The following is a 14940-nucleotide window of genomic DNA, read 5'->3' as shown; positions in this document are numbered from 1 at the left end:
CAATTGTTAAAAAAAAAAAAAAAAAAAAAAAAAAAAGATGAAAAAAACCCATACTCCTAAAGACAGAAGAAAGTTTTAACTTTTTGAGATATATTCCATGTGATTGCCTAAAATGTTCAAATGCAAAGACTAAATTTATCCTGAAAGATTGTGATAGTGAAAGTAAAATAGAAGTGTGCTCACCGACTTATTAAGAATATTATCTGAGTCCATTTCCTAATTTGTGAAATGGAGAAAATCATCTCCAGCTCCTTAGAGGAGATTTTTTTAAAGTGCCATAAAAATGTTTTAAACATTGATAATCCAATGTGCTTCACCCCCCTCTAAAAAAAAAAAAATTAAGAAAAAGGAAAAAAAAAGTGAAAACAGCAGAGCTCAACCCACAAAAAGACAATGAGGCATACTGGGGAAAAAATCATAGGATTTGGAGTCAGAGACCTGATTTCAAATCCAAACTCTATCACTGTCCTGTGTGTGACCTTCAAGTCTTTGGGCCAATTACCATATCAGTAAAATGAAAGGCTTGGATGAGTTGAACTAGAAGCTCCTTTCCAGCTCTCAATCCATGATTCTATCTCTTTCTTTAGACTTAATAGTTACTTGATAAATATTTGTTGAATTGAATTCTTTAAAACTTTTATTCATCTTCACAATTTTTATTCCCATTTTCTAAAAGCAGTTGACTCCCTTGGATCTTTTGTCAAGTCAGTTGAAGTCTATATGATGGATTTTCCCTTCAACAACACTTCCTTCCTAAGAAAGAGAAATAGAAACCAAAAACACAGGGAGAGAGATATTTTTTATCTTTCTATGTCTGTCCTGTCTCTCAAAACAAATTTGAATTCCTTCCAAGGCAAGATCATGTTCTGTCATTGTTCAGTCAGGTCTGACTCTTCATGATGCCATTTGGGGTTTTCTTGGCAAAGATGCTGGAGTGGTTTTCTTCTCCAGCTCATTTTATAGACCAGGAAACTGGGTTAAATGACTTTCACAAGGTCACATAACTAGAGAGAATCTGAGGGCAAATATGAACTAGGGGAAAGCAATCTTCCTGACTTCAAGCCTTGTATTCTAATACTGTGCCACCTACCTATCCTTAGGGATATCTTCCACTTCTCTGTATCTTTATATGTATCAGTCCTATACTTAGGAGGTCCTGTCCCTAGGACAACAGTAAATCCCTGCTTATATAAATGATAATTTAGAGATTCCTCAGTAGGAGAATGAGCAGGAAGATTGTTCTATACAAGTTCAGTAGAGTATGACTTAGGATTTTAGCAACTAGAAGTAAAGGAAATGTTAACATGATAAATAAAAATCTAGGGGCAACTTGGCATGTAAAATGTACTTATTAACAATCTGGCCACAAAGCATTTTTGCATCTTAACATCATGTTCTTCCTTGATTCTGATTGTACAATTTGAGGGAGATTTCTTTTTCAAAAATATTTGACTAAAATAAAATATTTTTATTTGAATAAATAATAACAATAAATAGCACACTTAAGAAGGCAGTAAGATTTTTAAAGTACATATTTTAAATAGCAGTTTATCATTTCTATCAAATAATAATAATATAATAGAGATGATACACAAAGCCAAAGAGGCTTTTATGATTTTTTTTGGTACAATACTTAACACAGCTTCTCAAGCAATTCTCTGAGGTACTTTTTGATGCAGATGGAAATGCCAAAAACTGTGGTGATAGTTAAGTGGACTAATAGTGTAATGAATTAGGTGGGAAGAAAACCTTTCTACAATCATAAATTTGGTAAATTTTGTTATCTACATCATCAACCTTAAGTTTTATATTTAGAATCTAGCAAAGTTGTTTTATGATCTTTCTATAATCTTTCCTTTGCTTGCTCTTAGATATTCTCTAAATAGGATACTTGGTAACGTTGGTCTAGATTTTGATTAAATTATTATCTTTAAAGGAAAAAAAATACAAGGCCTCAAATGACTGTTCAGCCATAGCAGTGGAGGCTAGAAATGTTTCAAGTCCATTGTTATCACTGTACAAAAAGTTCAACTTGGATCAAAGGGACAACCCCAAGGCTTAACCCCTAATATATGTAAATCAATTTAATTTGGCCTGTGAAATCCAAGGAAGTCATTTTCTCTGGCTACTATAATTTATATTCATTTTTAAACTGTCCGCTATATGTGTGCCACATATTGTGCCAGACATTGAGAAATAATAGAAAGAGAATCAAATCCTAGAGAATGGGCTTGTGACAAGGGACAATATGATGTAGGACCCATAGGGAATTTCATAAATCTTCATTTTAAAGTAATATAAGCTAGATCTGTTTCCTAACTGATGTTTCTTCATTTGCTGTATATCAGAGGATAAATTATCAGGAGAATAATCATAATCATAAAATTTAGCATTATTTATTACTTTAAGTTTTGTGAAGTGCTTTACAAATATAATTTCATTGCAATTTAAGACAATTCTTAACTACCACTATACACTTCTCAGATGACAACAAAAGATAATGATGAATGTTGGAGGGGATGAGGGAAAACTGTGACACTGATACATTGTTGGTGGAGTTAGGAATTTATCCAACCATTCTAGAGAGCAAGATGGAACTATGCCTGAAGGGCTATTAAACTGTGCATACTCTTTGACCCAGCAGAGCTTCTACTGGTCCTGTATCCCAAAGAGATCCAAAAAAAAAAAAAAAAAAAAAAAAAAAGGGAAAAGGATAAGAACCTATTTGTGCAAAAATCTTTGTAGTAGCCCTTTTTGTAGTGGCAAGAAACTGGAAATTGAATGGATATCCATCAGTTTGAGAATGGCTAAATAAGTTATGGTATATGAATATTATGGGATATTATTGTTCTATAAGAAATGACCAGTAGGATAATTTGAGAGCGATCTGGAGAAATTAGATGAGCTGAAGCTAAGTGAAGTGAATACATGCAAGAGAACATTGTACATAGCAAGAAGAAAATTATATGATGATCAGTATTGATGGATGTGGCTCTTTTCAATAGCAAGGTGATTCAGGCCAATTCCAATGGTCTTTTAATAGGGAGTCATCTGCATCCAAAGAGAAATATGGGGATTGAATGTGGATCACAACATAGTATTTTAACTCTTTTTGTTGTTATCATTTTCTTGCATTTTGCTTTCTTTCTCATTTTTTCTTTTTGATCTGATTTTTCTTGTGCAACATGATAATTGTGGAAATGTGTATAGAAGAATTACACATATTTAACATACATTGGATTACTTGCTGTCTAGGAAAGGAGGGAAGAGGAATGGAGGGAGAAAAAAATTTGGAACAAGGTTTTGCAGTGGTGTTGAATTATCCTGGCAGATAAGTGCTGTAATTTTACAGATGAGGAAACTGAGGCAAATAACTTGCCAATAATCATACAGCTATCAAATATGTAAGGCCGGATTTGAACTTGGATCTTCATCATTCCAGTTTTAGAAGAGCTTGTATTTTGGACAATAGATCGGTAATTTAACAAGTGGGTGGGAGGTAAATTGGATAAGAGTTAAATCTGACATCAAGCTTCTAATATGAATGACAAGAAAGCTAGGAGAGTTGAAATAAGAAAGAGAATTGAGTGAGATAAGTGAGGAATTGGAATTCAGGAGACTGGCATTCTGGTCTCTTTTCTTCCATTAACTTGCTGTGTGACCTTGGGCATGGAAATTACTATCTCTGAACCTCAGTTTCCAAATCTACATACTGAAATTACTAGGGTAACTGCTGAAGTCCTTGAATGATTCTATGATTCTAAGATCAGTATTTAAACTATTAGCATGACTTTCAGGAGGTTGTAAGAAACTACTGGAGTTATATATGAATTCTTGGCACTGAAGGATTTTTCAATTGCCATGAAAGGAGTTTAGGCTCCAATGAGAGCAGATAATGTACAGACCAGATTACATTTTGCCCTCCAATAATGAATAGGAAATAGGGCACTGTGATAAGCAAGGGATGATGATCAATATTTGGAATACTGAGATAGGAAAGGAGGTAATTAGGACCATTATAGACACAGTTAGCACAGATAATGTAATTTGGAAAATTATACATTTGGATATTATGGGGATTCTTTTCTAAGCTAATGGATTTGCTATGATATCTAATAAAGCACATAAGACTTTTTGCCTCTAGGGAGTCTACTAAAAAAAATCAAATATACAAATTTTTCAGTAAGTATAATCTAAAATGGAAAACCAAAGGGAGAGTTGTTGGTGAGAGAAAATATTGTTATGGCTTCCTGCTTGGCCTTTATAATAATTTTTCATTCAAAGAGTCTTAAAGCACTCTATCTATTAATTTCACATCACAACTCCCCATGAAACAAGTCAAGCATTTTTATTGTGTTTGCCCAAGTTCATTGCACACAATAAGACAAGGCAGAATTGGAAATGAAACCTGGCCATTTTGATTCATTCCCAGCCTTGCACTAATTCATGCTGTGACCCTCAGAAAGTCATGCAATCTTTTGGACCCTCAGTTTTTTCTATTGGGCAGAAAAACTGTAATAACACTTTTCTTCCCTTATGTGGAGGGTGTTTTAAAACATAATTATTTTTATCAAGTTCCTTGAAATCCTCTGCATGTTATTGAAATGTGTAAATTAATATCTTAATATTAATTTATAAGACAAATATGTTAATCACAAAGCTGAAGCTGGGAGGAAATACTTCCCATGCTTTTGACTTAACGAACACTTTCCCTAAAATAATTTTTTTTTTTTGTTAAGGATATATTGGTAGCACTTTCATCAATAATGGAAGATCCAATTACTTCTCTTCTGGATTAAGGCATTCTTTTATTGGGAGATTTTAATGCTAGAGTGGGAAGTTCAAACATTGCCGATGAAATCTCAGACTAATTAAATGATTTTAGCCTAAGGGGAAGGGCAACTAAGACGCTGCTATTAATCTTTCTAAGAATAGCCTCTACATATGGTTGAATAAATGGATATACCTTGATTTTGAAAGTATAAGAAAATAGTCAAAATAACTATAATTTTATTTTTTATTAAAAAAGCAACATTTTCAATCCTTTTCCACCATTTTGGGCAGAGGGTAACTTCATTTAAGAATACTAGAATGGACCAAATAAAATTAATTCTGCTAGGTAAAGCCTCCCCCTCATGTTTTAGGCATGGTACAATAGTGGTGTGATGGATAAATGAAATATTCAGCTCTGTGTTGGATATCATAGTGAAATTCTTGCATGATTGCCCCGTTGCAGAGCTATGAAGGGTGGGAAATAAATAGTAAGACTCATCTTCTCCATAATTGTATAAAAAATGAAAATCAAAGCTTGGAGCAGAAGGATAGAAATGGTATTCCATTGAAGAATGAAGTGATTTCCAAGAGACTTGCTTATAGGCCACCATTTCTCTGTTCCCCCTTTCTTATCCCTAAACCCAATTTTCAAATATCTATATAAGCAAGAGAATTAACCTAAATTTGTGAGAAGGACTTAGCAGCAATGGGAATCATTGCAAAGCAAGTAATCCTTTCTTTCTTCCTACTACTACGCATCTTTACTGAGCCTAAGAATGACCCTGATAGAGCAGGTACAGCAGGGACAAGGACAAGGTTTGGGGGATTCATCAGTTTGGGCAAGTGCTTGACTACATCTAAAGAACTTCATCTAATCATCTGAAAGACACTTTAGATACCTTTTATAATGTTAAATATTGATTTCTATTCTCAAAGAAGAACTATTTCTAGATTCTATACAAAGAACTTTTTGAGGAGGGATAAGAGGAGGTACTTACATCAGAAAAGGGATTCAAGATCCAGTAGCCTTGGAATATCGCCTCCTCTGGTATAGATATGAACTTGGACAAAGGTATAAACTGTTCTAGCTGAGTTTTTAAAAAAAATCTTGACTGCCATTCAGGGATCTCAATCTTCTTCTTATAGCAACTAACTCATGGAATTCTATGCATGGAGCCAGTAGCTTTCTTTGGCATTGAGAAGCTATTCTGCATTAGCATCTGTCTCTAACTTTGATTATGAGACTTCTCTAACAGCTGAATTTTGTCACTTCCTCTCTTGTTTGCCACTTGAGCAATGTTTTATCCCTCTATACAGTGAAGATAGGAACAAATAATACAAAAGTTGGCTTACACATTCTAAATATTCAGTAGATTGTAAGTTTGTTACAAAGTCTCTTATTTAGGTCTTTGTATCCCCCATGCTTGCATATAGTTGGCATTTAATAAATGTTGTATTGAATTGAATTATACATGTATTTTAAACAGAGCTTTACATTCTTACAAGGCACACTCATTTGCTTTTCACAGAAAGATATGATTTCGTTAGTAACCACTAACTGCCATAGAAATTATTCACTTTGATCATGCCAGGAATTTGAACATTATTAGTCTTTAAGTGGATACCTTTGATAATAGTAATAACATGTTGGAAAGCTAGGCAAAACCAGGACTAATAAGAAATATCATCTAATATTTAATATCTGTAAGGGAACTTGAATGTCAAAAGATCATTATTTAATCCACAAATTAACATTGCTACTTTGGGGGAGGAGAGAGAACGGAAGCAGTTAGGGAGGGTTTGTAGCTGATTTTAACCTGCTCATATAATATTGTTTCTCAGATTAGAGAATTGCAAATACAGAACTGGAAGGGACCTTAAATATCCTCTGTCTACTTCAACTTTGTGATTTTATATATGAGCACCCTATGTCCAAAAGAGATGAAGTGACTTGTCCAAGATAATATGGATAAAAAATGACAGATCCTAAATTTGGACCCAGGCCTCTGATTTAAGAACCAAAAATTATTCTACAGCATGAATAACTAAAGATGAGATTAGCTGATTCTGTTTTATGTTATCTATAATCAGGAGCAAAAATACATTTTATTTGCAGGGTGTCTGCTTTTGCAGAAGGCTTCTAGGGTGCAATTTGGTTAATTGGTATTTTAGTAACATTGTATTTTGACAGAGATTTCTATTTTGGTAGGAAAGTGGAAAAAATTGGAATTTGTGTTGACTATGTTAGAAATTAATTTAGAGGACTAAATTGTTATTCTATGAAGCTCATTCTTCCCATAATGTCCAAAGTTATCCCTGCTCTAATTTCAAGAGCCTAATAATGAAGGTAGGGAAGAGTTTTTGAGCATGATAATCCATTGTATTCTATACCTTCAGTTTATAAACTATCCCTCCCCCCAAGTTGACTGTTGGAATTTAACCATAAACTTTTATTAAATTTAGTTGTGGATCTGGGTGACTAGAAGGTTACTGCTATCTTCAAAATGAATAGGAGAGTCTGGAGGACAAATACATTTTGGGAGGTATGTCTTCTCTAAATTTAGAGGGATACTCACATGAAGAAGCAGAAGATGCATGAAAATTCCACAAAAGAGACTGAGAGGAGAGGGTCAGAGAGGAAAGAGAAAAACCAAGAGAAACAGTGTTATACTTGGGTTGTACATTGTATAGAATAGTTAGCTCTTTATTCTGTCAACTATGAGAACATTGCACTTAAAATGAGTACCCATTTGTACACATGTCATAGCTTCCTTATTAGATTATATAGTAATTTGTCATAATGTGGGTCAGAATTCTCAAGTCTTTAAAATGTTTTTCTTTGTAAATTTTTTATTATTGTATACATTATTCTCTGGATTCTATTCCTTCATACTGCATCCATTTAAACAGTTTCTTTCCAGGTTTCTCTGAAATCACCTCTTCATCATTTCCCAATGTAGTGACTTTTTATTCAGAATTTTACATTGCTACCAAAATGTCCATATTAATTTATAGGTCTACTAATACTACATTAGTATTCCTGTTATAGTTACTCTAACAAATTTCATTTTTCTATTTTGCCATTTGCCATTCTCATACTCTGAATTGGAAATTTATAGTTGCTATAATTTGCAACTCTTTAATTGTTAATGATCTGGAGCACTTTTTCGTGGTCATTGATAACATGGATTTATTCTTTTAAAACTGCTTCAGAACGTTTGTGTCTTGGGGAATGGCTCTTGTTTGTTGGTCTTTAATTTAAATCCCTTCCTTATATCTCTTAGATATGAGACCTTTATCAAATAAACTTGTTGCAAAAATTTCTTCCCTTTGTGTTTTAGATGCATTTTTTTTGTGTGTACAAAACTTTTAAAATTAAATCATGTAATCAAAATTGTACATTTTATCTTCTGTGATCTCTATTCCTTATTTAGTCATAACCCCCATACACACACATACTTCTATAAATCCAAAAGACAGTTTTTTCCTTGTTCATGTAATTTATTTATGATGTAATCTTTTATAACTAAGTCATGTACCCATTTGGAGCTAATTTTGGAATATAGTATGAGATATTGCTCTAACATAATTTCTTCCAGATTCTTTCAGTTTTTCCATATAGTGTGTCTTTCTTCCATTATCTGGGGATTGTGGGTTTATCAAACTCTAAACTACTAGGTTCATTTGCATTCATATTTTATTCCATTGATCAGTCTCTCTTTTTTAACCTGTACCAAATTGTTTCAAAAATCACTGCTTTCTTTTATAGTTTAGGATTTGGTATTTCTGGGACCTGTTCCTTCCTTCATTTTTCATTATTTTCCTTGAGTTTCTTAACCTTTTGCTCCTTCAATTGAATTTGGTTGTTATTTTTTCTAGCTCAAGTAAATATAATTTGATTGTTTGATTACTATGGCACTGAATAAATAAATGAACTTAAGTAGCATTGTCATTTTTAGTATATTGACAGCCACTAACTCTTAATATTTTTTCATTTATGTAGGTCTATATTTCTGCAAAAAAATTGTATTTTTATTCATATAGTTACAAACAACATTTGTTAAAAGTTTCCATGTGCTGGGATTAATAAATAGCTAATATAATGAAATACATATGTCCATATTTCTGATATTATAAGACATACTTTCATACAGAGGTATAGATAAATCCTTATTTATGTCATGATGTGAATTTTGAATGATTTATCTACTTTTATATTCTTTAGAATTCATTAGATCGTTATATTCCTCCTTTTGTCAATTTTATAATTTACTGAATAATAATTAATGGACAAAAGAATTATTTTTGTAGACATAGTAACCAATAGTTTCTTATGATTGTTTCTAATTTACATTTTTTCTCCTAAAACAAAACATCCCTAGAGGTTAATGATAAGAATTCTTTTCTGTAGAATCTAAAGTCCTTACTCTTGCTTCAATATCCTAAATCTCTCTCTATATATATTTTTTTGCTTTAAAAGTATGTTCCTCCATTTCAGTTACCCCTGATTTTTTTTCTTGCCCAAGGGTTATAAAATATCTGAAATATAGTATTTCCCTTGACTGATTAAAGAATGGCACTAATAGTTCTGACTTTGCAGTCATCCCTGTATTCTATTCATGGGATTTCACATGAAAGGCTCTTTAGATTGATGCTCCTGTCTTTTTGACATTTACTAAAGAAGAAAAATGGGGATACCAAAACCTGAAAAATAGCATGTTTTTGCCTTGAGATATATGGTATAAAGTATAAATATTGCTCTTTGTAGGCACTTCTGAAATTATAAAGAATCATAATATCATGAAATTGTCAGATTGCAATTTTTTTTGAGATAACCATGTTCAATTCCTTCATTTTAGAGATGAGAAAATGGAGGCCAAATCAATGTTGAGACTTTCTTTTGGCCATCCAAGTTATAATAGGACTCAGCCATTTGTCTAGGCATTGTTTAATTTCCAAGAAACTAATTAAAATTCTGAGTTTCCTATGAAAGCCACACCTTGGCCCACTCCATCCAACTGTGATGACTACACTGTCGTAGATCATAATCAAGTTACTTACAAAACAATTTTTGTAATTCTTTTCCATATTTCATTGTGTTACTTTCAATTGCAGAATAACTTGGCTTCATTGGGTTTCTTGCCAAGATTTCTGTGTACTGGATTCTACTTTCATTTCTTTTTTTTTTTTTTGTTTATGGGATGACATTGTTTATATTTTCGTGATCCTTCTACCTAAAGTTTTAAAAATGAATTAATATTTTAACTGCTCTATCTCTCTATTTGGCCTATAAGTCAAGTGTTTGCTAAATCCTTCTTTGATTTCTTTATTACAGCAGTTGATATACGTTGGTTAAACTTATTTTTGAAATCATTGTAATCAGTATTGATTGATGTTCTTGTGACCATATCCCTTTTATATATCAATAACTTTTTTGAGTGGTTCATAATGGAATTTTTAATTTTCATGCTTTATCTTCTAATTTTTATTTGTTATTCTAGCTTTTGATTAATTTTGATCTTTGGCTTTAACTAATCAATGGCCTGAGTGAACAAGTATAGTATATCAGATTTGTGAATAACTCCCACATTATTAATGAGTCATTTACTATTTATTAAAATACAGTTAATTTAATTTTTTACAATGCTATGTAGTATTCATCATGCCTAGTGCTTTCTAATTCTCTATTTCAAGGAAGGATTTATGATTAAGTATAAGGCTGCAGGGAATAGTAGCCCTGGCCTTCAAATACTTAATATGCCTCAGGCATATTTTCCAACCACCCCTTCAGTATTCCATACCTATTTCCATCTTCACAATAAAAGAAGTGATTATGAAGCCATATTTTAGCTTCATTGGGAAGTTCTTTGTAGAAATTATCTCTCTTCAACCTTTCCAACAGATGTTAGTCCATAAGCTGCTTTATTTTCAGTTTGTTTTTGTTGGGTTTTTTCTTCAAATACCAGCAATAAGTACTGCAATAGGAAATAAATATCTCAGGAAATGGTATTTCTTGTTGCCTTGGACACAAGTTAAAAACAACTCTTTATTTGTCGCTCCAAGGAGAACCTGTAGGCCATCTTTATCATTTAGTTTCAACTTTCTTCTGGTTCAGCTCTTTTTATAAAAAAGTGTCAAGTGTTCTAATTCTATTCCTCCAGTAGTATGTTCCCTAGTCCATAAGGAAAGTTCATCATGTTTAGAGTGCCAGTAACTAAGTTAATGTTTCCTGAGGATCTAAAATTTCTTGTCATGTCCTCCATTTCCTTTACTTCTACTCTGATGTGGAAGCTACAGAAGGGGCCATAGGACCAAACCAGACTGAAGGATATTCTTGGGTTGCATTCCCAAACCTATTGATGATGTCTTACTTGCAATATCTAGACAGTCTTTCAAGCCTTTCCAGCATAATAGAGCAAGCCAGAGATTTCATTCCATAGGCGTAGATTTTCAGAATCCAGAATCACCTTCATGGTCACAGCAAGTCCATTAGAGTAATATTTTATTATAGTTTTTTTGGGGGGTTGTCTTTTTGGAAATCATCCTTAAAAAGACTGGAAAGCCTTACAGCCTGGAAAAATACACTGACTGAGATTGTGGGCAAACATATGCATAAATTATATTGCATATATGTATATACTCTACTTACTTTAACCCCTTCTTTTCCAGAACCTACTGGCAAAGATTTTGGCCCTACCCTGGGTTTGAAGAAGTCTAGTTCCCTGGAAAGTTTGCAAACAGCGGTAGCCGAAGTCAGGAAAAATGATCTTCCTTTCCATAGACCTCGTCCTCATATGGTACGTGGGAGAGGATGTAATGAGAGCTTTAGAGCGGCTATTGACAAATCTTATGATGGACCTGAAGACTTGGAGGAGGGTAAGTCACTGAGTTTCTTAAACTGTTACTTTATTGAGTGACAGTCTAGGAATTATGGAAAAGACTGAGCACTGAACTACAGAGGAAAATGTTTCAAACCTTGTAATTATAACTCTAATATTAAAAGTAATTAATTTTCCTGATCTTTTTGCCCTTTGGCTCAGAGAACGTTGGATTGGATAACCCAAATTGCAATTTATTTTCCAGTACAAACTATAAGGGGAAAAATGTTCTCCCTCACTTTCCCATAAGGACTCCCTGTCATTTATCCTTAGGGTAGGAGCACTTAGAATGCTTTGCCTGACTTTTTTTTTCCAAGTCATTAGGAACAGCCTCATCCTAAGGACTGACTGCATTAATTGGGTAGAGACGGTTAGGTTATATTAGTACTCAAAACCTCTTCTCGAAATAAACTCGCACTGTTTGCTTCCCAGCATGTGGGCTTTCTGAACTGATCAAGGTTAACAAGGCAGCTTTCAGAGAGATTACTGTTTTATCACATGTCAGGGCTTTCATACTATCAAATAAGCCACACTAATAGCACTCTGTCTACTTCACTACAGAGAACCTTGCTTGAAGTAACCAGTTTTGAGTCAATCTTTCTTAAAAGTATACAACTAGCCCTACAAAATGGCAGAATTCTCTAATGTTCCTTTTTGTAATTGTTCTGTATTTTACATTTTTATTAAATTACTAAACTTACTAAAATTTTATATTTTTACTAATCATAAATTGTTCCTAACCATTTATATTGATTCTTCTTCTTCTTCTTTTTTTTTTTTTTTTTTTTTCTGTGTAGACGGTCTGTCTGATAAGAGTTCTCGCTCTGGTCAGGGAGCTCAAAATTGTGAATCTAACCCTCAGGGGAATGATGCACCAGAGAATATAGAAAATAAAGCCAAGAAGAACAAAAAAAATAAAGACAAGGAGAAGAAAAAGGAAAAGGGCAAAGTGAAAGTCAAGGAGAAAAAACGAAAAGAAGAGAATGAAGATCCTGAGAAAAAAGTTAAGAAGAAAGGCTTTGGTGCCATGTTGAGGTACAGTCTTTCTTAGCAAAGAAAATTAATGCCTCTTATTTTGAAGCTGGCAGAATATGCTTGTTTCCTCTGCCTTGAAAACCTGCATCTCCAGTGAAATCTGTCCATACTCTGACTTAGATCTGGCCTTTTGGCAAGGGCTGATGCAAGCTAAATGTTTAAGTTGTGCCATTGAAGCTCCTTTCTTAGTTGATGGGGAATCTTGATGGTTCCCTTGTCGGAGGAAGAATGTTGGTAAAAAACCCTGCTTAGGGAGCTATTAGAAAGACTCCAGCTCTGCATAACAAAGTCTGCTTTATTCAAGAAACCTTAGGTTTAAAGATATGCTTTCCATGCTGTAAACCTTAAAATACTATATAAATGATAGCTTTCATTTTATTATTCTTATTATTATGTCAGCCATAGAATTCTGCAGTACAAAGAGAAAAGGGTAAAGAAAAAGTATTAAACAAATAGGCCTTTCTCTAAATTAGAGGCATCCCAGTAGGTAAACATACTGCCACCTTTGTTCAAATGAACAGTTACCTATTTGCAGCAAACCTCTGTGTCCAGCACATTTAATCAGCTTTGCTGTCTTCACTGACACCAGCAGCTTTCCCTGTCTTTTTTTCCCCAACGTCCAATAAATATCTTTCCCAGTGATCCTCTCTGGGAACTTGCTTTGGGAGATGCTTCCCCTTGCACAGACAAACAATGGCTTTTCCCCAAAAGGCCCTGTGACATTATCTGATCCTGCTGACCTACAATCTGTTCAAATTAGCCAGATTTCTCATGAGATTTCGTTTTCCTGTGATCCTATAGTCTCTTCCTATCCATTTGGCATATTGCTTTCTGAGCTTTTTCTTATGCAACATAATCCCGGGAATTAGAAGAGTTTATGGGCTGTGACTTATGCATCCTGAAAATAATAGCCATAATTATTCTATAATAAAGGTAAATATTACTGGGAAGATGCCCTAAGAACTCTATAGGAATTCATAATTATTTTCTCTTGCCTCTGTAATATACAGGGAATACTTTTTCTCTTGTCCCAAAATCAATTGCCTATGGAATAAAATAAAAGTCTCTAGCCAGGTAGCTAGCTTCTTCCATAATATGGCTCAAGCTTACTTTTCAAGCCTTATTTCCCTTATATTACTTCCCCTTTAGGCATTCTGTTTTCAAGCCAGACCCACCCCTTCCCATCATAAATGGTGGCTATCTCCCATGCCTGAAATGCACTCACTCTTCAATCAGTAAACATTTAATAACTCTCTACATTGTTCCCTGTGCTGATTGTTACCAAGATGGGGATCAACAATAGCATTTAACTTAGGCACCAAAGTTAAGCTTAACTCAAAGGAGTTAACTTCAAAACCTGGGTCTATTTGGAACTTGGATCAAGGCATAAATAATGTGCTTTCCAGAGTCACAGAACTTAAGAAATAACTACCAAATGGAATAACAGTGTCAGAATCTGACAGTGTCTTCACTGGATGGGATAAAACACTAAATCTAATATCAAAATTAGTGAGAAAGGGACTGAACCTCTGATTTTAATGGCTTTGGGTAATCGATATAAATACTAAATCCTCCATTTCTATTTTTTAAAAAATCAGTTCTGGGGCAGTGGATAGAGCACCAGCTCTGAAGTCAGGAGAACCTGAATTCAAATCTGGCCTCAGACACTTAACACTTCCTAGCTGTGGAGCTTGGGAAAGTCACTTAACCCCAATTGCCTCAGCAAAGAAAAAAAAAAAATCATTCTGTAAGTACAAGACAGAGGAGACATAAGACCTGAATGAGTACTGGAGCCTTTAGTGTCAGCTTCAAAGGAGGACCTAGGGCTTTATGTAAATACTTTTAGTGCCTTAAAAAAATAAAAGCAAAGACCCCTGCCCCCCAAGGAGCTTGAATCCCAATTTTTATCCCCTCAGATTCAGCTTGGGGAACCACCTCCTCTAAGACACTTTCATGGAAATGAATTTTTCCCTCACATCTCATATTTTCCAAGGCTACTTTGTCCACATCTCACTTTGGCTCTATACTAATACTAGACTTTGCCTTCTCAATGCCCATACTCTACCCTCAACTCTATTTATTTATATCATGTTTTTATTCTCTAAATAAATTACAAAATCCTTAGGGATGAATACTTTGTCAATTTTTGACTTGGTATTTCCAGAGCCTTACCCAAACTAGACAGTTATTAAATGTTTGTTGAGTATAAGCTATGTTAAAATACACATGAAACTAGATCAGTGTATAAGCTGAT

General features: G+C 33.8%; 1 protein-coding gene across 5 annotated transcripts in view; it reads left to right on the top strand.

Annotated features, from left to right (window-relative positions):
- The window catches only part of PARD3B (par-3 family cell polarity regulator beta), a 1277739-nt gene that overhangs the window by 926093 nt on the left and 336706 nt on the right, over nucleotides 1-14940 (top strand). For all 5 annotated transcript variants that reach the window (XM_074298957.1, XM_074298956.1, XM_074298955.1 and 2 more), the window contains 2 exons: nucleotides 11443-11649; nucleotides 12449-12686. In XM_074298957.1, the coding sequence (XP_074155058.1) occupies nucleotides 11443-11649; nucleotides 12449-12686 (445 nt within the window). The remainder of the gene's footprint in view (nucleotides 1-11442; nucleotides 11650-12448; nucleotides 12687-14940) is intronic.

This window comes from Sminthopsis crassicaudata, chromosome 3 (assembly GCF_048593235.1).
Source record: "Sminthopsis crassicaudata isolate SCR6 chromosome 3, ASM4859323v1, whole genome shotgun sequence".
NCBI classification, from domain to species: Eukaryota; Metazoa; Chordata; class Mammalia; order Dasyuromorphia; family Dasyuridae; genus Sminthopsis; species Sminthopsis crassicaudata.
The sequence above is the reverse complement of the archived record's forward strand: the minus strand, read 5'-3'. Positions and strand labels throughout refer to the sequence as shown.